The sequence below is a fragment of the Megascapheus bottae genome, chromosome 10 (assembly GCF_031878675.1).
Source record: "Megascapheus bottae isolate mThoBot1 chromosome 10, mThoBot2.hap1, whole genome shotgun sequence".
In the NCBI taxonomy this organism is placed as follows: domain Eukaryota; kingdom Metazoa; phylum Chordata; class Mammalia; order Rodentia; family Geomyidae; genus Megascapheus; species Megascapheus bottae.
The window spans coordinates 54,641,765-54,668,675 of NC_143518.1; the positions used below are offsets into that span (position 1 = coordinate 54,641,765).

The 26,911-nt window shown below is 41.0% G+C and overlaps 1 protein-coding gene across 2 annotated transcripts in view; it reads right to left on the reverse strand.

Annotated features, from left to right (window-relative positions):
• The window catches only part of Srgap2 (SLIT-ROBO Rho GTPase activating protein 2), a 242,591-nt gene that overhangs the window by 121,290 nt on the left and 94,390 nt on the right, over positions 1 to 26,911 (reverse strand). For both annotated transcript variants that reach the window (XM_090341319.1, XM_090341318.1), the window contains exon 3: positions 23,754 to 23,946. In XM_090341319.1, the coding sequence (XP_090197445.1) occupies positions 23,754 to 23,946 (193 nt within the window). The remainder of the gene's footprint in view (positions 1 to 23,753; positions 23,947 to 26,911) is intronic.

Consider the following 26,911-nt stretch of genomic DNA (forward strand, 5'->3'; position numbering starts at 1 on the left):
AAAATGCCAAAAGCAAAAATAATGTATTCTGTATATGGAAAAATAAGCTTTCACATTAATGTCATAAACTGTTTCCATAACCTAGACAGATGATTAGAAAGGATTCAAACAGTGGCGTGCCCATCTTACTCAAAATAGTCTAAAATGTCCCCTATAATCAAGTTTGGGGAAAGAACTGAATGGAAATGAGATTCTTGTGGCTCTGGATTAGCTCCATGGGGTCCAGACACACCCATGCCCAAGAGCTAGGAGCTTAGGAATCTGCTTTGAAGTAGACAACTGGACTAGCACAATGTCAGACATCTGTTAACTGCTTAATAACAAACTTCCTGGATGACTATGGGACTGAGGTTCTTTTAGTTTAGGTCAAAAAACTAGGCATGGACCCCCAAATAAGAACCACTATCGACTATTAATGTTAGGTGAGAGACTTTGCCTTTCCATTAACCACTCCGATGGCACCAGCTTGGAGCTTCAAAACATTCAAGACAGCTCTGCGAACTCCAAAAGATTAGGAATGGGAGTCTACCCAAGATCTGAATCTCTCCCATCTGATTTCTTCCTTAGATTTCTGATGTCTGATTGTGTACGTGCCTTCTGAAGCACCAATCTCTTCTTATTTCATTCATTTAGTCAACAAATATTAATTTTTAGCATCCACTATGTGCCAAACACTGTTCTGTGAACTAAGGATAAAAACATCAACCATTCTTATTTCTGATTTTAGTCAGATACAATTTAAACGCAAGAGAACATGACACTGATTTCAACTCCAATATGATCTGTTGAGTTAAGGGCCTAGAAATATATTAAATATACCCTTGTAAGGCCTACCAAAATAGACTATAATCCTGCCAAAAGGCCTGGCCTGACTACATCATTCAACCAAACTAAAATACAATAGCAAGAGGGTAAGAAAAAACACCAGTATGATCCATGACCAAAGTTGTACGTTTCTCACTTTTAAAGAATGTATAACCACCTGTACTACACATTGACAGCTAGAACCACATATTCCATTTTTTAAAAATCTGCTAACAACTCTAAATTATATCTCCAGTTTTTTCTTCTCTAGTTAATTAAGATGTAACCAGAAACCCATAGTAATTATAGCATATGACAAACATACAGAAGAAGAAAAAAAGTACAGCAGATGTGTTAGCAGATTTTTTAAATAAATGAAACCTCGGAAGATGACTGAGATAATTCATTCTAGAGAAATAAATACCTGTCTGTGCCAAAGAGGAATGACATCATTCCAAAATCCACACTCATTTTCAGAGCAGTGAGTACCAGATAGGAACAGGCATCTCCCTGGCATCAGGCACATGTAGAGAAGCTTGATTGAAAGCTGAGTATCTCTCCTGGTTGGCAGTCAATACTTAAGAATGCCAAGTACCAGAGCCGGGAATTTGGCCTCATGGTAGAGTGCTTGCCTAGCATGCACAAGGACCAGGGTTCGATTCCTTGGTACCACATACACAGAAAAAGTCAGAAGTGGTGCTGTGGCTCAAATGGTAGAGCTCTAGCTTTGAGAAAGCTCAAGGACAGTGCTAGGCGCTTAGCTCATGCCCAGGATTGGCAAACAAAAATTAAAAAAAAAAAAAGGAGGGAGGGAGGGAGGGAGGGAGGGAGGGAGGGAGGGAAGGAAGGAAGGAAGGAAGGAAGGAAGGAAGGAAGGAAGGAAGGAAGGAAGGAAGGAAGGAAGGAAGGAAAGAAGGAAGCAAGCTAGCTAGCCAGCCAAGTACCAACAGGCCATTGTGAAGGAAAAGCATCCAGAATGGTCTTTCTCTCTCCTGAATACCTATCTCTGGGCAGTAAGTCCCCTTACATATCTCATGATATGAAAGAGGAAAACTCAAACTCAAACATCCAACTACAGAGCTAAATGGAATGAAGTCTACAAAGTCATCAGATTAGTTGCAATATAACATTAGCACTTCTTGTGTGTTATTGATATTGATCTTGCCTTTATTGGAAGGAAGTCTCTTGAGGACAGGATATATTTGGAATGTTCAAAGAATACCCATCATCAAGAACCAGATGCCTGAACCACAGAAACCCTGTAAGTGTAGAGCACACTAAGACTACAATTCACTTAATGAATAGTCAATATCCCCTTCATCCACCTCACCAACTCAGCTGCTCCAGTATGCATCCTGGGTGGCTATCAAGTGACCAAATTTGTATGCTCATTGGCTTGTGGGCTCTGAATTACAGCCTATGATTAACCAAGCTGACATTTGATTGGCAGAACTTTAAAGGGTTGGGTGGTGTAAGAGATGCTTTAGTCAATTTTCAGGTTAGTAGGACAAACTATTGAGTTCAGGTCCTTAAGGAGTCTGGATGAATAAGGAACCCTGTCTCAGCAAGGAGGCACTCCATGGACAGCATCCTAAACTATGCTTCAGTCCCAGATTCCACTCAGCCACATACTAGCCAGATAACCTTGGACAAGTCACAAAGGCATTATTCATCTGTTTAAAAAGGTAAATGAGGGGCCAGGAGTTTGGCCTAGCAGTAGAGTGTTTGCCTAGCATCCACGAAGACCCAGGTTCGATTCCTCGGTACCACATACATCGAAAAAAGCCGAAGTGGTGCCGAGGCTCAAGTGGTAGAGCTCTAGCCTTGAGAAAATCCAAAAAAAAAAAAAAAAAAAAAAGGTAAATGAGGGCAGCATACCTGCCCTGCTGACCTCTTCTGACTCTGGGGATAGAGACACTCATAAAAAAGATTTATGGAAAGGAAATACATCAGAAATCATCCTTTCTTAACAATGTAGCTAAAGTCCTGTCTCTAAATGTAAACACATCTCAAAATTCCTTATTATTCAATCTTACAATAAACCTAATTGACACATTTCCTACTTCATCAGCGCACTAAACATAAATATGCTTTGTTGCTATTAACTTATTATCTGGTTTTCTGGAAATTTCCAAACCCAATAAATCTCCTGTGCCCAACCTAGCTGAGACTTGAAGGGAAAGAATGCTAAACTGAAAGGAGAAAATTCAGAAGGCATAAAAAATAGAATCATGGAATTTCAGAGCTAGAAGGGACTTTCAAGATGGTCTGGTGTCTAGATCAAACCTATCATTTTCTGTATGAGAAACGAGCCTCAAGGAACCTGAGGTCACACAGACAGTGGCAGCACAAGGCAAGAACCAGGTCTGAACCAGAAATTACTTTCATATTTCTTTGGGATAGAGGCTATATTTTAACCAGAAAGCCCTTGGCATCTACAAAGACCTGGTGCCGAAGGAGTTAACAAACAATGTTCAATTCCCAGAGCACACAGCTATTCTAAGACAACACATAACAGGAATACCAAGGGTCCAGGAACCCAGAGGGAGCAAAACTGCTGGTGCCTAGTGGCGCCGGAAAGCATGTTGACACACTGCATGTGGTTACACATGAAAGGCAAACGCAGAGGAAAAGCAGCTTTGAATCCCACCCCATTCTAATTTGGGACTGGCTCTGGGCACCTACAAGTGGACTGTGCCACACCCAGCCACTCTGTAAAATGACCCTTTGGTTCCTTCATGCTCTATTCTGAGGCCTCAGTTAACCCCTTCTTTGCCATAATAAAGGTCATAAAAGACATTTTGAAAAAAGAAGTCGGAAGAAATATTGAGACCTAAGAGTTAGCATAGGTGACTGACCTCAATGAGAAGATTCTCAGTCTAGATTTGGTTGATTCTGACTACTGTCATCTCTTAAGCAACTATGTGAACTGAATCTAAGTTCATGAGAGAGCAGTTCATGAGTCTTCTGGACCCCAAAGCACCTTGCATCAGAATCATCTGGGTTGTTTGTTAAAATATGGATTCCTGGTATTACGCTGCCAAAGACTTCAATTCACTAAGGATGGGATGAGGCCTAGGAAATCTGCCTTTTAAATAAGCATCACACAATTTCATGTAACAAATATAATGAATGTTGTTCTTAAGGTACTATGTTATCTCTCATCTCTTTTGCTGTCCCTTGGTTATCTCATATTATTTCTTTGTTACTTGATATATCGGATATATTTGTATTTGGTTATTTGAAATTGGATAGGGAACGGGGGAAAACAAGATGAGGAGTGGGGGGGAGGGAAATGGGGACCAAGACATGTGAAAGGGTATCAATGTATGGGAATTAATGCACCATCTATCTGGCAAATATCATGTAACCCTTCTATTAGTTACAATAAAGAAAAGAAATATTTTCCAAATTGTGAGATACAATTCACTAGTGTAACTAAAATTAAAAATAATTTTTGCAACTATATTTTGCAAATGTGTATGTCTCAAAATGTGAAACAGAACTAAGTAGAAAATAGAGAGTATCATATAAAAGAAAGGCAAATATTGGTCTGGGAAAGTGTTGTTTCTAGCTATTTAATAGTGCACGTCCTAGTTTGTAATACAGATTCATGACAAAAAAAATACTAGGGAAATGGTCCTAAATTCTGAGAGATGATTATATACTTTGGAACTCTTGACAGTATGAGAATTTTCTTCCAAACGATGAAGAAAGGATGGAAAGGAGGAGAGAGGGGGAGTAGAAAGAGAAAGAAAGGTAGTTGTTGTGTAGAATGCAATAACATATATATGAATCCCAAGGGTCTCTGAACTTCTGGAGGCCGACTTTGACTCATAAAGACGTTCCTATAGTGTCTAGTATACTTGGTCATAGTGGCATCCAATAATCATGGGAGTATACCAAGCATCTTCTCCCCAGTGCTCTGTAAATCAAGGCCAGTATCTTTGTTATGCCCTGGAAAGGATAAAAGTCCTCACCATGTTCCTTCTCTTCCTCTTACATTCAGGGCAACTAGAAATGCTGAGTTAAGCAATGTTCTATAGAACATTAGTAGATGAAAGCTGCTTGCTAGCATATTCCAAGAATAAAAATTCTGAAAATAATATAAGAAGGATGTAACTATGTCCATGATGATACTGAAAACACTCCTCATCTGTAGGAAGTACCCATTTGCTCCTTTCAAAGAAGGGGAGATAGTAGTAGTGGCCCTTTTGTGTGTGTTCTTTTTTTTGGGGGGGGGAAGGGCATGGGGCTTGAACTGGCCTGGGTACTGTCCTTGAACTCTCTTCAGCTCCAGGCTATCATCCTATCCTTGGGCCTGGGTGCTGTCCCAGAGCTTATCAGCTCAAGGCTACCACCCTACCCTTGAGCCAAGCCCCACTTCCTTTTCTAGAGGTTAATTGGAGATAAGAGTCTCAGGTCCTTTTGTCATGGGCAGGCTTTGAACCTTGATCCTCTGATCTCAGCCTCCTGAGTAGCTGGGATTACAGGGGTAAGCCACTGTACCTGGCCCTTTTGTGCATTCTTATCAATAAAATGAATGGAAGAACATCTACATTATTCCCAAGTAGGTGGCTTATTTGACCAATGACACTGAAGCTAAACCTCCCTTTCTGTGCACCAACAACAACAACAACAACAACACAACTCCACAAATTCCTAGTCCCTAGAAAGGGACATGGCCAATTAGAAAACTACCAGTAATTCCAGCTTGGTTATCAAATAGTTCTGTTCAAATGGTTTTACCCATCACCATTCAGAACTGAAAATGGGAGTAAAGGTTTTGGAAACTAGCTTAAGTCAAGGAACATATACAAAGAAGTGATGGCAAGTGGGGAGAAAGAATGGAGAAGGGGGAAAGGAAGCAAGGCATGAAGGAGACAGTACCACTAGACAAGAGAATCTAACCCCAAACAATTCTAAAAGTTCCTGATGCTTTTCAGTAATTTGTTTTCATGCAGTGGAAATTGGCCCAGAATCTAGGTAGCTTTGGGCCCATCTGTTTTTGAACTTAAGCTCTAGGCAAGATTCAGAACAGCTGGAATCAGCAGCACTGGCCATGTTATATGTGTCTGGAGGAAACAGAAATACAGTGTGTGCCGGGAAAGATGAGGGTACAGGTTAAATGGGACAGAGGAAGGGGAATCTGGAAGCCATTCTCAGAGAGGAAGGAAAAGATGGCCAGAATTAATGCAAAAGAGTTGCTATAGGAGCCAAAGCATCTGAGGGAAGAATTCAGACGAGGAGAAATACTAGGAGTATCAGAACAGGATCTGCTAACAGTCCAGCAGCAAGGGCTAAAATTCTGCAAGGTTGGTATTCATGAGCAATGCCTTGGGACTGTGCTTCTAAGAGGTCATCAGATCAAGACCAGCTAACGGTCCATCATGAAGCATGGGACATACGACGAGATGAAAGCTTAGAGCTGAAATTCAAGCTCAACTGTTACTTCCTGAAGGACAAGAGAGGTAATTTTAGTGGTAAAATAAGCATAAGGAAAGCAATCTTAGGAGACATTGACATACATGGCTTGCTTGGTGAGGGCTGACCCAGGAATAAGAGGAAGTACCTTCAAGAGGATCCTTGGAACATAATCATTGTCTGACCTACGACCCCATCACTGACTTCTGCTGATCTGACATAGTCTACAGAGAAGCAAGAGGTCCCTCACTTCTGAGATTCCTCAATCTCTAGTCAAGAGGGGGAAAAGTTCAACAAATAATATAAACATACTGAAAATCTGAAGTTTTAAGGAAAAAGAACTTACTGATAAAAAAAGAAAAAAAGTACAGGAGCATAGCCTAATGGCAGAGGGCTTGCTTAGCATGCATGAGGCCCTGGGTTTGATTCCCCTGTACTGCATACACAGAAAAAGCCAGAAGTGGTGCTGTAGCTCAAGTGGTAGAGTGCTAGCCTTGAGAAAAGCCCAAAGACAGTGCCCAGGCTCTGAGTACTTACTGATATTAAAGTCTTTGCATTAATGATGGTTCAACTTGAGAGTTTTTGACTTCACAATGGTATAGAAGAAATATGCATTCAGCATGTATCCCTCATATTTAATTTTGATGTTTTCTGGGGTTAAGCATGTGATATGGTTCTCTGGACCATAGAGAGAGCCACATCTGTATAAGCCATGAGACCACAATGTAATCAATACTCTACAGGATGCTGTGTTATTACTAATCTATGGTGCTTGGTTGGGTGTCTTAAACAGATTCTCAGCTTATGATGCTTTCACCTTGATGGAATGCCATCATAAATGAAAGAACACTTGTATATAGATGGAGAAACATTTACGTATACATGTTTAGCCAGCTGCCAATGGCTCATAGCTGTAATCCTGGCTACATGGGGATCTCTGCTCAAGGATAGCCTGGGCATACATAGGAGACACTTTCCCAACAAAAAGTTGGGTGCAGTGGTATATGACTGTCATCTAAACTAAATAGTTGAGATCAAGAGGATGAGACTTTTAGACACTCGGGCAGAAAAGTCCATGCAACTCCATTTGAATGGAAGAAGCCAGGAACAGTGGCATGTATCTGTTCATCCAAGCTATGAGAAGTATAAAATAGGCAGATTGTAATTCAGGTGTGAATCCAGATAGGAAATGAAATCTTATCTCAAACATAGCAGTGCAAAAAATAGGTTGGAGTTTCAGTGGTAGAGCACCTGCCTGCCTCACAAGCAAGAAGTTCAAACCCTAGTACAGGCAAAAAAGGAAGTGTAAGTGTGTGTGTGTGTGTGTGTGTGTGTGTGTGTGTGTGTGTGTGAGAGAGAGAGAGAGAGAGAGAGAGAGAGAGAGAGAGAGAGAGAGAGAGAGAGAGAGACATGTGCCTACATCAATCTGCTACCTCTACTGATAGACTATAAATAGTGATACTCCAGGAGCAGCTGGCAAGAACACACTTAGCATCTACAATTTCTAAATACCACTTCACACCAAAAGCAACCAGGGATCTCTAAAAAGTGACTGACTCCACAACTGAAGCAAGGATAGTATAAGATGAGCAGGAACATCTTGTGCCAGAACACTACAGAAGTACTCAAACAGATGATGTGAGGACATGTCAAAAGGACACAGAGTCAGCACAATGAGACTCCAGTGGCCACTTGGGACAACATAAACATTAAAATGAAGATGTTGAAGAATAATAATTTACTGAAAGAAAACGAGAACCTACAAAACCACAATGACATAAACCGACACCCAAACTAAAAATATATGAGCAGTGAAGAAGAAGTCTTCCTTATTGTTAACTTCCAACTAATACAGAATGGTGGGAAACTTGGTCATCATAATTGATTAAAGCAAGAATTATCAATGAATGCTCAAGGTATTGAGTATAAGGGCTTTGAAGTATCTGGTCTCAAAGCATATCTCCACCATTAATACCTTAATTACAAAGACATGAGCCTCACAGACAACACTTTAACCTAGTTGCCAGTGTTAACATCACCAATAAAGTGACAAATGACTCCAGATAGATACACTGGGAAGACTATGATACTGTCTCTTAGGGAATTCCTGCCAGAAGTTTCTGGCCTGAATCTAATCACAAGGCAATACAGAAATGATAGATATATCTTAAAACAAGTCGGTGAATGCTTCAAAACAATTTCAATGCCATGAAATATAGAGAAGACTTGGAAACATGCCAAGACACTTAGGAGATAAAGCAATTGAATTATACACAACTTGAAACTTTCCTTCGGAGCAAGTTTTTGACTTCACAGTGGTATGGGGCCAAGACAAGTTTCAAATTGTCTGTCTGATTGTTTGCCTGCCTGCCTGCCTGTCTGCCTGCCTATCTGTTGGTCTATTTATCTATTTTTTTTTATCTATCTGCATACAAGGGCTAATGCTCTATCACTTGAGCCACAGGTTTTTGGTGGTTAACTGGAGCTAAAATATTCAAGGACATTCCTGCTGGGCTAGCTTCAAACAGCAATCCTCAGATCTCAGTCTCCTTGGATAACTAGGATTACAGGCATGAGCCATGGGCAACTAGCCCCAAGGGATGATTTTTGTTTTTTTAAAAAACTGGTAAAACCTGGTCATCCATAGATTAGATAATACTATTGTATTGGTCCTCATACCTTTATTTTGGTAACTGTACTTTGATTATATAAGAAAATATTTTTACTTTTAGCAACACACACTGAAGAATGTAGGGATAGATAAAAGGCATCATGTCTGCAAACTCACTATCAAGTGCTTCAGAAAAACAAAAGTACCTTTATCTGCAAGTTATGCATTGAGAAAGATATAAAACAAATGTTGTAATATTTAGAGCCAGCTGGATAAAAATGGTGAATGGAACTTATTTGTACTGTACTACTCAACATTTTTCTGTAAGCATAAAATTGTGTCAAAAATAAAAATTAAAAAGAGAAGACTCGGGCCGGGAGTTTGGCCTAGTGGTTAAAGTGCTTGCCTAGCATGCATGAAGACCCGGGTTCGATTCCTCGGTACCACATACATAGAAAAAAGTCGGAAGTGGTGCTGAGGCTCAAGTGGTAGAGCTCTAGCCTTGAGAAAGTCCAAGGACAGTGCTCAGGCCCTGAGCTCAAGCCCAGGACTGGCAAAAAAAAAAAAAAAAAAAAAAAGAGAAGACTCTAGCTTGGAAGAAAATGAAGTCATTTGTCCCATTTTCAAGTTGCTTTTCTTTTTGAGTTGATGATAGACTTTTTGAACACAGGACCTCACAATTGTTAGACACTCTGTCACCTAAACCACATAGCCCTTTTACTTGAGTTATTTTTCAGATAGCGTCTTGTGTGTTTTGCCCAGACTGGCCTAGAACCACATAACTATTTCTGCCTCCCAAGAATCTGGAATTACAGACTAAGCAGACAAGCCTTTAAAATAGTCTGCTTGCCACATGAGACCATGAGGTCCCCAAAGGTAGGAGTTCAGTCCTCTATACAGCTTCAGAACTTGGCCACAACTTGTTGGACATTATTCATGATGAAAAAGAAACCAAGTGTTTACTAATGAATCATATACAAGTCACTAAAACAATCAGTCAACATTTCTGGCTCCTCAACCCTGAACTCTACACCTTACTACCACATATGCATATATATCACTATACATGTATACTTAGAATTAGTTCCCATTGTCTGGGAGCAGCTGCTGATGTCTACAATCCCAGCTACTTGTGAGTCAAAGGTCTACACAATCTGGGCTTGAAGCTAGCATTGCTCTTCTGCCAAAAAAAGGAAATTTGTAAGAATCCATCTAAATCAATGAAGTGGACATGGTGGTATGTGCATACCAGCTATGCAGGAGGCTGAAGGAGGAGGCTCATGATCTGAGACTGATGGTAGGACATCTTCCTAACAAGCATGAGACTTTAAGTTGCTGTTATACCAAAAATAAAATAAAATAACTATTTGACATTAAATGATAATCTCCTTGAGCTAGAATTGTGGTTTATTATTCTAATTCCTAGTGTAATCCTTGGCATAGAACAGGTGCTTAGTAAATGTTTGAAATGTCTTTAAGTCCTCTTATCTTAATCAAATAAACACTAAAAAAAGCCAGACTTGGAGCTGTGGCTCAAGTGGTAGAGCTCTAGCCTTGCGCACAAAAGCTCAGGGACAGTACTTAGGCCCTGAATTCAAGCCCCAGAATCAGTACAAGGGGGAAAAAAAGGGCAATATATTTTGTTTGGACAAGTTTTTGTGCTACTCTAATGAGCCAAAAACAACTAGCTTAAAATATTGATAAAAATCATCTATGATTTTGAATGCCAAGAATATATGTTGTTATTTCTTCTAGAAAAGAAGCCCACTCTTAGCTGTTTCACCTAAGAATGTACAAAGCTAGTGAATACCAGTCCAGATCTGTGGGGATTCTCTAGTTCTTACCTTAATGATGCAAGGGGGACCTGCAAAATCAACACTGAAAGCTGGGCACTGGTGGCTCATGCCTGTTATCCTAGCTACTTCATAGGTGAGATCTAAGGATCATGGTTCAGAGCCAATCCAGGAAGCAAAGTCCATGAGACTTTTATCTCTAATAAGCTACCAAAAGGTGGATGTAGAGAAGTGGCTCAAGCAGTAGAGAACTAGCCTTGAGCTAAAAGAAGCTCAGGGGCATTGCTTAGGCACTAAATTACAAGCCCCAGAACTAGAAGAAAAAAAAAAATCAACACTGAGAATGGATAAGAATAAGCTTAGATCCAAGAAAAGTACAGGCCTGTCACCTAGCACCTGAGGCAAGAGAATCAGAAGTTTTAAGTCAGTGTGGGTTACATAGGTAGTTTAAAGAAAAGTCCAGGAGTACATGCCTATAATCTTGGCAACAGGAGAATCAGAGGCAAGAAGACAGACCAGCTGTGGCAAAGTTAAAAAGATCCTATTTCAAAAATAAAATACAAATGAAAGGACTGCCTGGGAGTGTGGCCAAGTAGTAGACCACTTGCCTAGCATGTAGGAATCCCTAGATTCAGTCCCCAGCAATACACATACAAATGTGTACACAGAGGGAGGGAGGGAGGGAGGGAGGGAGACAGACACAGACTGTGCACCTGAATGCATGTGTATGTAGAGCTCAATGGTAGGGAAGGGCACATATCTCCATCTTTACCAAAGGGGGGAAAAAAAAAAAGGAAGAGGCTGACAATTTCAGATCAGGTGGCTCATATCTGTAATCCTAGTTACTCAAAAGGCTGAGATCTGAGAATCACAGTTCAAAGCCAGTCAGCCAGGAAAATCTGTGAGAGTCATATCTCCAACTAACCACCAGAAAAGTGGAAGTAGAGCTGTGGCTCAAAGTGGTAGAGCGCTAGCCTTGAGCAAAACAAAGTTTAGGGACAGCACCTAGACCCCACATCTTTAAAAAGGGAGGTAGGAGAATGTGAGGGAAAAGGAAAGCAGGAAGGCAGTAAACTTTGGAAGCTGAGCCTTTAACTGGGCCTGTTTCCCTGAGTTCCCATCATTCTCCATTCAACATACAACAGTCCATGCTTTGTCTTACAAGGTAATCCATCAGAAGCATCATCTCTACATGTCTGATGCAGAATCAGTCTGTACAACTTCCTCCTTTTTGCTGAATCCCTGAGATGCTGCCTATAAATCCAAAGAATTTCAAGCACCAATAGAAAACCCCTACCCCCACCCCCTAGAACTTGGTTATGAACATCTGTTGTTTACAAGGGTTCAGGCTGAGAGCTGCCAGACTTGTTCTGCAACCTCTACTTTAACACAGAGGCTGCCAGGGAGGGATGTCTGAATTTCATGCAAGGATGCCCTGTCCCGATTGCTTAAGCAGGAATCGGCAAACAGCTCCCCACTACTGAAGATAACCCTAGTTTGTTCTATTCATTTTCTAATCCTAGTTCTTTAGCCAGCTGTACCCAGAATAAGTTTAGAAGCAGAATTATGCTCATTGATCCTTCCTGAATATAAAACCTGAAGGGTAATGACAGTGGGGAAGCAGGAACTAACAGGAAAAAAATGATCTGGTCTCAACTCTGAAAAATCCAAGCCCCACTTTTCTCTCCTGCTCCCTGAATCCTTCATTAACACAAGCTCTTCTTCTATGGCAGCTTCTCCTCAGTGTGATAACTTGAACTTAGTGCAGGAATTGGATGTTAAAGTCTTTAGTTCAATTAACATGGGACCAAATCTAATTGAGAACCTAACAGTGCTATCATTTCCCTTATGGTGATTGCGCCACACATGAGTCCCTCCTGAGTATCCCAGCCTCTCTCCCTTGCAGGGACTTCTGGAACTTGCTTTAAATGAGACCTATTTTTAGATCTGTGTGCCCATGCATTCCTCTTATCCTCTCGCAGCCTGCCTGATTTTTCCCCATTTCAGCGATGAAAGTCTGTGCAGCAGAGACTGTCTTTTCTTCTTATCTTGAAAACCCTCCCACTTAACACAGTCGGCTCCCAATAAGATGACATGGCTTTTGCCTTTCAAAGAGAACGGGATCAAAGACAGTTTATTTAATTGGCCGAGAGTTCCTACGAATTAAAGATCCCACCTCCTTGCCACACATTGTTTCCTGTGTAGACTGTGACAGAATTATTATGAGGCTTCCAGGGGTGGGCGGGGAGGGGGGGAGGGGAGAAAAAAAAAAAGCACCAAGCTCCCCTTCTCCCAGTTCTGTTGTCAAGGGGCATTATCACCAACGTCTTTGCTTCATGGAGCTGAAAACCTGAGATGTGGCGTGCTGGCATTCTAGTACCTGATCCCAGGAGACACAGGATGTTCTCAGGAATCCCCCCAACATCCTCCCAATTGCTCATTAAAGCAAGTTTTGCTGGGCACTGGTGGTTCAGACCTGCAATCCTAGCAGCTCAGGAGGCTCAGATCCAAAGCCAGCCCAGGCAGAAAAGTCCTCATGAGACTCTTACCTCCAATAAACCATTCCAAAACTGGGAGTGAGCCTGTGGCTCAAGTGGAAGAGTGCTAACCTTGAGCAAAAAGAGACGCTTGGGGACAATGTTCAGGCCCTGAATTTAAGTCCTACAACCAACCAAAAAAGAAAGAAAAAAAAAAAAAGCAGATTTTGCATCTGTCTGGCCTATCTTCTACCATTCTTTCTCCTAAGAGGATGATATATAGCCACTTATGCAGAAAACTTCTGTTTGGCCCCATGAAACCAATAACTCAGCAAACCACATTCTGTTATTTTGTTATGCTCATGGTGGAGAGGCCTGCGATACCCTGGCCTGTGGCTGTCAATGGTAGACACTGCATCAGGCTGAAGAAGACTGGCCTTTCACCACGTAAGTCATAATATACTTCTTCAGAAGCCGCATCAATCCAGCAATCTGCCTAACTACTGACTCAAAGAAGGTAAGGAAGCCAGAACATGGCTGTATGACAAATTTCTTCTCTTTGATTATGAACCTGGTTCTAAAAATGTCATTCCAGAGTTGAACTGCATGACACCTTTCAATACATGTCCTACCCAAAGAAGCTATACCATCAAAATCCACACCAAAGGATGAGTTTGGCCTCAAAAGGAGCCCACAGGGACCTCTGAAGAAAATGGAGACTGAGGTGATGTTACGGAGTCATGCTTACAGCTAGTATATCTAATGTTTTTATCTAGTGTGAGAATGCTCAGCTGGGGGTGGGGGGCCTCAAAGTTGCTACAGTGTACAAAGCAGCACCCTAAGGTCTTCACATATATTAACTCAAGTCATTAGCATAGCAATTCCGCCGAGGTAGGTACTCTTATCCATCATCACTTTACAACTGAAGAAACTGAGGTAATTAAGCACCTTCATCTAAACTTATACAATCGGTGTGGAAATCCAAGACTGAGAAACTCAGGAAATTTGGTGCTAACCCTAAGATGTTAATTCTCATGCTCTCTTTCTCCTGTACTGGTGATAACTACAAAAGTACCTACTAAGCTATAGAAACAGGCCTAGGACTTAACACATATGATACTGGATCCTTAAAACAAAGTTTCAAAGTATTACTTTCTACATCATAGATAAGAAAACAGAGTTGAAGAGGTACATTGACTTCTTCAAAGTGGGAAATAAGAGATTCAGACATAAGTTTGTCTAGTTCAAAGTTCTAAGCTTTCTTTAAGACACAAAGTTTCCCGAACAGCTTTTGACAGAATTATTTCCTCACTTGAAAGATTGGCCACCTTCCTGTATTGTTGACTGCCAAACTCCCTTCTTATATCTTTTCTATCCTGCTTTATCCATGTATGAAAAGATCCTAACTTTAAGAAAGATCAATCACCATTCAAGGTTCTATATGGATTGGGCTGGTGTAAAACACACCAGACCTTCTATTAGCTTCTCAATGAAAGTAACTTGAGGCATGAAGAAGGAAAGCCAACCCTTGCTCAACACCAGATGCCACATCTGGACAAAATCTTTCCAGAAGGAACAAATATCTCCCAAGTATGTCCAAAATGAATGAATGACGCACTGGTCCCAGGAAGTCAGGGAGTTCTCCCTTCCGGCAATTTCATGTTTTCTGTTACTTCCCTCTTCAAGGTCACCCCTTATTCAAAGAGGAACTTTCTGACCATCCACACTTTTCTGGTTTGCAATCACAGCTAAAACATTCTTCAAGGCCAACTGACTCTTTAACCTGGTGCTATGCTGTGAGAACAAGTGAACAACTTTGAACTTGACTCCAGAGGAGGAATCCATCAGCAATAAGTAACCTATCTATATAGATTGTACACATACAAATACTGGGCCTCAGGCCAAGAGCATGGACTGTACAAGAATTTCTTGTTAATTGTGTGTCTATCTTCCCACTGAAAGGAGTATTGCAGGTTAAATGTCTACCAGATTTTTGAGATACCTAGGCCCGCTCCCTCACATCCCTTCCAACAGACACACAACTCAGACAACCAAATATGCAGATGTACCTCCATGTATACTCCTTCATACCCTGCTCATTTAATTGAGTAAAAATACAATATTCTCTTGTCATTTTCCACTCCTTGCTCAATGCTTGGTATTCAATTAGGTTCCAAAAATGTATTCTGAATAGATATAAAATGAATCTATTTTCACTTTGTCTACGCTGCAATCTGAATGCCAATAACACTACAAAGGAAATTTCCCTTCCCCCCCTTCTAATTTTTTTTGTTTTTGTTTTTCTTTGTTGGTGGAGCTTGAACTCGAGACTGGGCTATATTGCTACATACTTGGGCTATAGAGTCTCATAGCCTTGCCTGACTGGGCTGTCTTTGAACTGTGATTCTCAGAACTCAGCCTCCGGAATCTAGTATTACAGGCATGAGCCACCAAGGCCTGGCCAGTTATTTATTTTCTGTTGATTACTCAAAGTTTTGTTTCTAATATCCTTTCAATACCTTAAATTTAACATCTCTGAAACATATTTTTTTCATATCTCAGCCTTTCAAAACCAATTCAATCTCATTTTAGTTAAAGGCCTCATTCATTTACCTGTTACTGAAGTCCAAAGGAAACTTCAGAGCCCTCTTTTTTTGTGTTCCCAAACTCACTGAAATCTGAATCCCATCAGATGATTTCTCATCATCACTTCCAGAAGATTCCCCAGGCACCAGGTGCTTTCCATATGCCTCTAGACTGGAAGCTCCAGAAGTGCAGGAGGCAGTCCCTACTCTGCTTGGCATGTGGCTGGCACATGGTAAGAGCACAATACCTATTTGTTAAATGAACAACAAAAAAAATAAATTCCTATTCTCTCCATGCTACCATCCACCATGACTTAAGTCCTTATTATCTATTGGACAATTGGTTCCGCATCTCAAATCTCTTGTCACTTAGCAAACCTCTGCCAGGTTGAGTTTTCCTTATGCAGAGCTTGTACCTATGTTTAAATAATAAACTATTCAAACCTTCCATGGTTTCTAGTATCTATAGTAAGCCAGAGCTCTTAGTCAAGAACTGAAGTGCTCCACGATACAATGCTATCTCATCGTGTCCAATTGCTTCCTAGCTATGGTTACTTCAGCCAAACCAGTCTACTCACTCTACACCAAAGTGCTGCATTCTTTCCCCCCCAGTGTCCTTTCTCTGCCCAGATCCCCTTGCCTTCCTTACTTTCTATCAAGATCCTATCCACCCTTCACAGAGGCTGATCCACATCCCATTTCCTCACCGAAGCTTCCTGACCACACTGTGTCACCTCTTCCATAGCACACACAGGGTCTTACACATATACCCTTACACTGAAGGTTTGTTCTTCTATTCAGGTACAATTGCTCCTTGACATAGTCATAAATTTATATGACAAAGAACCACTATTTTTACTTGGGCTCCCTCTTCTAAGAGCCTAGAAGGATAATACCTTTAAATGTTCAACAAATATTTGTTGAGGAGAAGGATAAGCTGGAGGAAGGCAGAAAAGGTGTTGCTGGTTACAAAATAGCATAAGGGTTCTATAAGGAACACAGCAGGAGAGTGATGTGAAAGTAGTTCTCTAAAAACCCAATAGAGGGAGAAAAAAACGCTATCTCAAAGTAAAGCAAAAAATGAGCTATTAAAAGTAAGAGATCAAAGCCAAGTGAGCTATGACTGAAAGGTAATTTACAGCAAGTCTAGGGGAAAAAAAAAACAGCCAACGCATTATCAATTAGAAGCCTGCTGGGTAATATTAACACAGATCTCACTTAAAACAGACAATCAAAGGCTCAGCAACAAATAGGAATACATTTATACTCTTCAAGGGGCCAAAGAAAATTCAAGAACATCTTCCCCAGGAAGCCTTCCTATCTTTATGTGATTGTTTTTTCTCGGCCCTTAATCAAACCAGGCTGACAGAATTTCAGACACAAACAGAGGAGCCATATTATCTATCTGAAAACAGAAGATGATAGACTGAAATAATCCCTATTGTTAGATCTGCAGCATTTCTCACTCTTCCTCTGGGGCAGAGGGATAGGACCACTGGATCAGATGTTAACACTGTCAAGCCAGGTGGACTTAAATAAAACTGTTTCTGTTGAACACAGGGTGGAGAGGACAAAACGTAAGAAGTAACAGAGCAGAACAGGGAGCAAAGCCAAAGGGTACCTGGGTAATGGCTTCCAAGAGAAGAAGAAATGATCCTAGACAAGATGATAAAGCAATTCAGCAACATTTGGCCCTAAATGCAATTCCTTAAAACTGTAACAAAATAGCACCCCTAACCCAGGATGAATGGTTGGAAATACAGCCAGGGTGAGAAAATGGCCTGGAAAAGAGTGGGATGAATCCATGTAGCCTGCCTTCAATCCTGGCCAACCTGCCCCATCCCAATCCGAATAGTTTCCACGTCCCTGACATGCGTCTGCCCAGAGTTGCTGCTGGCAGCTGCTCTCCTGGCAGCATAGGGAGACAAAATGCATGGCATTGCTAAGCCGACAGCTGCTACAGCTCCGGGGGAGGTGACAAGTGCCCGCTGAGATGCTCTGGGCAGAGAATAAACTATTCTGGGACCAGTCATAGAGTAAGCAAAAATCAAGGCTACAGTTGGCTGGCTGAATGAAAATACAGTACAATCGCCACTCCAGAGATTCTGAAAACTAAGAGGACTTTCTCTGTCCCCGCTTATTTCGCTTCAGTTGATTCTTGCCCTCACATTCGGCCCCACCTTTCCTCTTCCCAAGGGCATGACTTAGGTTTTGGCCCACATTAACCTCACCACTGGACAGCCATACCTTCCTAGCAGGTCCTCTCTTCCAGCTTGTCTGCTGCCAATGATTGTAAGCACTGTTGCCATAGTTACCTTTTAAAGCACAGCCATAATTATGTTCATTGCTCAAAAAATTATCAATGGCTCCCCTTTGCTTACAGAATAGAGCCCAGACTCTGTCACCTGGTATTCATAAAGCTCTGTAATCTTCTGACCCCTACCAACTTTTCCTGGCATATTTAGCTATTGTATTTATTATTTTTGTTCTTTAGCAAAGCAGATGAATTACCTACCAGTCTTTTCCCCAACTCTGCCATCCCCTACCCCCCCAGGTCTTTTTTGTTGTCTCTATCTAAGAGACTTCCTTCCCTTATCTCTTCATCTTCTTTCTATAACTTCTTTATTGTCTGGATTCACTCGGCCATTTTCTAGCCATTGAACTTCACCTCTGTAAAGCCCTCTTCAGTCCTCCAACCAGAACAAATCCCTTTTCTGTGGATACATGCGGTACTTTGTATGGATGGATAGCTAGGTCCTTTCATACCTGCCCTTTTTCACCACACACAATGTGGCAGATGCTACTAATTGTTCCCCACTAAGCTTCCTGCTCTAGATGGACAGAAACTCTACTTTCTTGTCACCCGGGATAATAAATTCATTTCCCAGAATCTCTTATGGTTCAGCATAACCATATGACTAAGTTCTGGCTAAGTGGATATGAACTGAAGGGCATATATATATGCTACCTCCACACTGCAACTTTTAAAAAGAAAGACACATTTGACCCTTGCCCTGCTGCCTTTCCCATTGGCTAGGATGGGGACATGGTAGCAGTGAAACATTTGGGTTCATGCAGACAAAGATAATACTCCAGGTAACAAATAAGGAGCATGACACAGTCCTAGATTGTTGATGCTCAACTCTTTGATGACAGATTCTTATATATCTTGTGTAAATTGGTATTTCTACATGCTATATATTTCTATAAATTATATATATTATATAGAAATTATATATATAATGGTCATATCTATATCTAAACCAAATCAGACATATCTCTACACCATTGCTAACAAATATTTCAAAGCTCTGTCTACTGGTGCCTCCTGCCAAATGGCCAGCTCAGTTTTAGTAGTATGGTTATCTGAATGTTGGGTTATCTTTTGCAATACAAAAATGAGGGGAAAATAAAAGAATAAGAGTGTTGTTACTCATGCTGCAATGGACGTAGAGATTTCATCCTCTACTAGTAAGAAAGGGGAAGCAATCAGCCACATGCACTATTCAGATACTCACTACACAGAAGCAAATAGGTCATAGGTTTAATTGTGGAAGAAAGAAAAAAATGAAAGACAAGGAGCAAAATGCTGAAAACGTGTCAGGTGAAACACAATCAGAAATTCACTTATATTCTTATAACTATATTTGGACTTTCCACTATTTGACTTTTATTTACATTTTTAGGAATAACTGGTGTAATGAAAGTAGGATTTGCCTAGACCTCTCTTTTTCTTGCTGATATCCAGTACATTTGTATGTCTGTCTCATTTCTTCTTGTATTTGGATGTATCACGTGAATATGCCATTATGAGACCATCTTTGACCTATAAAAACCAGTAATTGCCTATGTTTCACATATGCATATTTTCTAACAAACAGAAAGCTTTTGCATTTGGGGCTCATTTTAATCTTCTTTGTATGTCTCCTAATGCATTAAACATGAGATTATCAATAATAACTTGCCAGGATTGACTTTTATCAACCAATTCTACATGAAACATTTCTATTTCCATTGAGACTGGTATTGGTAGCCTGTCTTACCTTTTATCATTTTACCTTCCTGGGCAGCGGAAGACAGCTAACACCCTCCTTCTTTTCTCTATCTTTTCTGTAATTTTACTTCTTCCTGTGTTAAGACTTTTATCCCTGACACTGGCAGTTCCCAGGGAAGGGATCCTGGACTTAGTGCTTTGTTGTTTTTCTCTTTTCTGGGTTCATTTATATCCATTGACAAGGAAGATTTCACAGTCACATTGACAAGGAGATTCTGCTAGCTGTTCCCAGTCAGAACCTGTAAGCTCAGCAATACATCTCATCCAGGATGCCTGAGGCCTCACATTCCCCCAAATCCAACATGTCCAAGGTAAGATCAGCATTCAAAACAAGTCTTCTTGTAACATCTCCACTCTATAACAGGGGCCACAATTATTCTACATTGCTATGGTAGACATACTAGCTCACTTTTATTTTTAACCTTATTTTCCTCTGCTTTGAAAGTGTCAGAATTCTCCTGTATCTTTTCTCTATTAACCAATAATTCATCTTAATATCCATAGGGGGTGATTAAATAAGTACATTGTTACTGAGGATGAGATCAGACAGGAAGCTATTTGAATAAGCCATTCATAAAGTGCAGAAGTTCCCCTAGGATTTTAATCTACCTTGCCCTTTCCTTCCACAATACTTACTTACTCCAACTTCAAATTCCATACTTAATAGAGTGATTTTCTTAATACCCATTTCTTCACTCAAGTGTCACGTGGGAGGGGCAGTCAGTGCTTACTTTTTGCTGTACCTCAAGGCATGATGAAGAAGGAGCTCAAGGAATGTGAAACACATGTTAACTGGATAAATATATTCATAAAAAAACTTTCCCTTGAACAAAACTAGATATTACATGAACTCCTACTTCCCCTTGTCCCTCACACTTCTGCACATGCTGCTCTCTAACCATCTACCATTGATATCTAACCAAAGTCCCACTTATTTGGTGCTTTATATCAGATATAAAGCACCAGTAGGGATATCAGATATCCCTATTCCAAATAACACCAATAAGCTCTTAATGAGATCACTATTACTTTACCTTCTATTTTCTTCCTATATTCAAATATATTTCCTTGCCAGGCACAAGTGGCTCACACCTAGCTATTCAGCTACTCAGGAGACTGAGATCTAAGGATTGTGGTTCAAAGCCAGCCCAGGCACAAAAGTCCATGAGACACTTTTTTTTTTTGGCCTTCCCTGTAGGCCAAGCCACCCCCCACCCCCACCCCAGGACAGAGCTAGCCCCTCACCTCCAGAAGACTCTTTTCTCCAATTAGCCACCAGAAAATGGGAAGTGGTGCTGTGGCTCCACTGGTAAAGTGATAGCCTTGAGCTGAAGAGCTCAGGGACAATACGTAGGCTCTGAGTTCAAGCCCCACAATCTACAAAGAAAAAAAAAAAAACCACTCCTCTAACCAGATATGGTGTCTCCATGGATAGATATTAAAAAAAAAATTCTCACCGGGCATGGTGGCTCACACCTATAATCCTAGCTACTAAGATCTGAGGATCAAGGTTCAAAGCCAGCACGGGCACAAAAGGACCTGAGACTCCTAACTCCAATTAATCTCTAGAAAATGGGAAGTGGGGCTTGGCTCAAGGGTAGGGTGGTAGTCTGGAGCTGAAGAGCTCAGGGACAGCGCCTAGGCCGAGTTCAAGCCCCATGACCCACCAAAAAAAAAAAAAAATTCTCTTATCTTCCAATATCTTGTGTGATAGTGAGCATAAAGACTCACTATGTTAGGAAAAATAGACTAGCTTTATCAGAAAGAAAGAAAATTCTTCTAGCCTTGAGGAAAATAATACTGCTCCTCATGTATGATCACAATTCAGATAACTTAGACGTTAGCACATCTACCTCAATTTATAACAAGTATGTCTTCAACTGAGAATAAGGTAACAGTACTAAACCTAAATGCTGTATTAAAGGTAGGAGGAATTTACCAACAGAATAATGCAACTTAGTTTATAATAAGTATGTCTTTAACTGAGAATAAGGTAACAGTACTAAAACTTAAATGCTATTTTAAAGTTAGGAGGAATTTACCAACAGAATAATGCAACTTGAAATCATTTTCTAAAGCAAATGATCCTTCTACCAAGTCTTCATTTGTCACATACTAAAATAACATATCATTATCAGATGATTTCTTTTATCTTAAAGAAAATAGGACTTGGGAAAGATAAGGGACTCAGAAGAGAAAACATCTGGAGGAAATTCACGTATTGGCCAGTGTTGACCATGTCATACATTCTCAGTCTTAACTTCTAAGTTTATTGCTCAGAGCTGGCTTGTAAAGAATCACTTATTCTCTTTCCTGTATTACTACAGGAATAAAAAAATAGAAAACTGGGGAAATAGGATACACTTGCTTTTTATTATTAGGCTCATTCATTCATTCATTTACTCATTACATAGTATTCACTGAGCATCTACTTTCAACCACATATGCTAGGAGATAAACCAAACAAACTTGTATAATCCACGAAAGAAGGAAAATTTCTTTGGGTCAGTGGTAGGGCTTGGACTCTGGGCCTGGGCACTGTCTCTGAGCTCTTCAGCTCAAGGGTACTGCCCTAAACTGGAAGTGGCACTATGGCTCAAGTGGTAGAGCGCTAGCCTTGTGCTGAAGAGCTCAAGGACAATGCCCAGACCCAGAGTTGAAGCACTATGACTGACAAAGGGAGGAAGGGAGAGAGGGAGGGAGAGAGGGACGGATGAACATTCTTTTTTTCTGGGAGAATCAAGAAAGCTTCTGAGAACAGGGAGCAACTGAGATAGGCCCCACAACTTAGGTATGGCTTAGATACACAGAAATGTGACAAATGAGCTCACAAGCTCAATAACCGGTCACCTACAGCCCTCTGATAGTCTACTTAGCCGAAGTACCCTAGAACCAAAACAAGAAGCAAAACTGGAACACAGTCCAAGGCGAAATGTGAGGTGTGAACTTTTGTGAACAGAGCAGATCCCAACAAAAATACCAATTATCTAGGGATTTTGCTATGGGATATCTGGGTGGAGCCTGAGATTCTGCATTTCTAAAAACTCAGATGACACAGGTGCTAGTAGATGATAATTTGCAGGTCAAAAACACACAATAAGAAATCACTAAAAGTTTTGTGCAGAAAACTACCTAATACTCAGTGTGTTTCAGAAAGACTAAATCTTTTTCTTTTCTCTTTTCTTCAGTACTGGGGTTTGAACTCAGAGCTTCATACTAGAAGACTAAATTTGATATTGTTGGTCCAAGCAAGTTAGAGCAAGGAGAGGGATTTTAAGGTGGCCCTGAGCATGGCTCTTCATGGAATGGAAATTGTCTATAAAATCCTGTCGCCTTTATTTGAAATAGGATAGGGAATGGGGGAAAACAAGATGAGGGGCGGGGTGAGGGGGAGGGAAATGAGGACCAAAACATGAGAAAAGGTATCAATGTGAAATAATGTATCTTCTATCTGGTGAATATAATGTGACCCTTCTATTAATTACAATAAAAAATATATGAAAAAAAATCCTGTTACCTAAGGCACACTATTCCAGATTCTCATTTAATTGTTCTGGAGCAGATTCCCAGATTTGTGAAGTTATACAGAGAATTTTGAGGTGTATCCAAGGTTGAAAACCTCTGCTTTGGAAGACCAGCAATGCATACTATATTGTAATCATTCAGAAAAATAAAATAATGACCTAAACTAGGACAATGACAATGAGTAGAGTGAAAGAATTGGATATGCAAAATATTGTTAAGTGGGAAGGAATAGGCCTTAGTGATTGCTTAGGCCAGGATTTAGATGTATGACTACAACATTAGCTATTTCTGGTTAAAAGTTCTCTCCAAGATATACTACCACCTACAATCCTGATGCAGAAAAACAAAAGTCCTTGAGGGCTTTCCCTTAATTCGAAGTCATAGATTCATAAATTCAACTGGTTCAAGTGGTACCTCCTGACTCCTCAACCCCACACCCACCCTAAAGGTCTCTCAAAGCAACAGTCACAGAATTCCTACTTAAATTGCTGATCCTTAGTGCTGCGAGTCTTGGCCAGGAAGCGCTCAGCCAGCTTCTCCAGGTTGCGGGAATAGTCCATTTCTATCTCTGCCTTCTTCCGGAAGAAGTCCTGCAGGTCTTGTAGCAGCTGCACCCGGAGCTCACACTGCTGGTCCAGGCATTTCATCTGCTCTGTGAGCTGAGCCCGGATCTCTGCAAGAAAACAAGGGACCATATTACTCATGGACAGCCTTAAACAAACTCCACACACTCAGACATTTACCACCTTCCTTCTACCTGTTCCTGTCCCTTGGGAGACAATCCTCTTAATTTAAAAGTCTAAACTGGCTTCATGAACTCCACCAACTCTTTTTGGACCATTAAGAACATTGTGAGTCTGCTAGATCATTTTGAAGAAGCTGCTTCTTACATATAATAATAAACATTCAGAACTAAATATTTGTTGAGCAATTCATTGGGTTTCTGACATAGTGCCAGAAATTTGGGGTTTCCTCTGACAAAAGCCCCAAATGAATGATCATACATGTAAGAATTTCTTTCTTTCTCTCTCTCTCTCTCTCTCTCTCTCTCTCTCTCTCTCTCTCTCTCTCTCTCTCTCTCTCTCTCTCTCTCTCTCTCTCTCTCTCTCTCTCTCTCTTTCTTTCTTTTAAACCAGTCCTGGGGACTGAACTCAGGGCCTGAACATAGTCCTTTGACTTTCTCAAGGCTCATGCTCTACCACTTGAGCCACGACACCACTTCCGGCTTTTCTATGTATGTGGTACTGAGGAATCCAACCCGGGACTTCGTGCATGCTAGGCAAGCACTTTACCACTAGGCCAAACTCCTGACCCTGGTAAGAATTTCTTACCAGTGGAGGTAGAAAAGTTTGAGATACTTCTTCTCAACCCAGAGCTGGATGGAGAAGTACATGTCTGTTATTCCAGCTACTAGAGGAAGCCTAAAATGGGAATATCATGGCTCAAGTGTACCTGAGCAAGAAGTGAGACCTCTATCTCAAACATAAGCAGTACAAAGGAGGGCTGGACCTGTGACCTGGTAGAGCATATGCCTAATAAACATGAGGTCCTGAGTTTCAAACTCCAGTATTAGAAAGGGAGGGGGAAAGGAGGAGAGCTGACTTGGGAGTTGGGGTGTAGCTCAGTGATGGAGTTCTGATCCCTAGGAACACAAATGAGCATATACTCAGTTAACTTAGAAAAGGATCTTTTTCACTAGCCAATACCCCTCATTTCAGTTGTTTCGCCCTTATAGAGATTTTAGAGCCTCTATTCTGTCAGAGGTAGATGTGTTTCTGGTTAAGCGCCAGCTGGCAGATTTCTGTGTAGTTATCCTGTGCCCACACCTCGCCAACATTATCCCTATGGAACTACAGCAACGGCAGCGCCAGATGCAACCATACCTGCCTTGAATGCATCACTGAATGTTTTACTGACAAGAGACCTGGCACTTGCAGGAAGCAGCCTGCCAGCAGCTCAGAGAAGGCCTGGAGTGTGTACCCTACTGATGAAATGTCCCAAGCCACATCTGAGTCAGAATGGAACAATGTCTTTTATCCCCTTTCCCTGCAAGTGTTTTCCATCCAAGCATTGGTATGTAACAATGACTCCGATTGGGATGAGGGTTGGGGGAGCAGCTATAGTCTGCTTTTACTTATGTGTATTTCAAATCCCTTTCCAAATGTAAAGTCACAGCAAGGTTTTCTGTCTATGCTATAGAATGTATGGCAATGGCAGGTGGGGAAAGAAGAGGAGGTGTCTGGGGTTTTTTGCCCCCCCCTTTTTTTTTTTAAATCTGCATCACAGATAATTCAGAGGCAATTCCAAGATTGATGCAGCAATACTGAAAGCTTTGCAACCAGTCCTTAAAGCAAGAATAACTAAAAGTGTACTTGAGTTTTCCTTTAAGGGTAACTAAGTTTGATGATTCATCTTCATCTTCTTCCGTGTTTCTGTTTCTTCAGGTATCGTTGTATAACACATGCCTTTGCTCCTTTGTGGATGATCTCACGTGGTCTGTAAGTGAAGTACACCTTCTTCAACCCCATATCTCCTTGCCAACCTCCAGTGCCAGCCAACCCAGCATAACCTCACCTGAACTGAAACTGAGCACTGCAGGATTGTTTTAAGCAGACAGAAGGCTGAGCAGAAAAGCTGCCTACCTCATCATTCATCAAAGCTCTCTTGTTCTGAGTATTTTGGAGTCTGATTACAAGGACACTAGGGGAGAAGACCTGCAGAGGTCATATCAGGCATCTGGTTCTTGCTAGGGATTTCTGGATCCCTTAAAGGCAATAGCCCTTGTCAAGAGGTATCTATTCCCTATCTAGATATTAATAAAGAGCTAGCAGTCATAGCCATTGAGTGGGTATTGACAGCTTTCAAAAGGCTCCCTAAGATTATGAAACTTGTCCATTGAAGAATAATCTCTCAGGGGACCAGGAGTTTGGCTAGCAGTAGAGTGCTCGCCTAGCATGCATGAAGCCCTAGGTTTGATTCCTTGGTTACCACACACAGAGAAAAAAACAAGCAGTGGTGTTGTGGCTTAAGTATTAAAGCACTATCCTTGAGCAAAAAGAAGCTCAGGGACAGTTCCCAGACCCTGAGTTCAAGCTCTAGGACTGGCAAAAAAGAAAAATCTCTTAGGGCAAGAAGGTTCTCTAGGTACCTAATCAGGAACAAAGGTACAAAAGAGATAATAGGACATAAGGACCGTTAAAATAACATTCACTTAATCTTTGCCGCAATTTAATCAAGAGAGCAGATTGTTCCTGAGGTTCTAAACCAATTCCCCTGAAATTCCAGAAGCAACTCACTCCAGAGTTGTCCCATCCAAGGAACAACTGCGTGTTTGTTCCTCTGAGATATTAAGATGCCCCAAGTACAACTAGCCAGCATAGAATTCCACCCTTTCTCGAGTTCATCAGTGGGGTAGCATGAACTGTATGCATCCCTTCTGGGCTCTCAAGGGAAAGGTGAATTTGTTTACAAAACATATATTATGAGCCTATGGTTATTGTGTGTCATTTAATTCTCATCAACAGAATATCCAATATTGCCCATTGTCTTGTTTCAATAGATATGGCAAATTGAAGTGAAATGTATTAATTATACACCAAAGGGCCATACAACTAGGGGAAAGTAGGGATGAAGTTAAA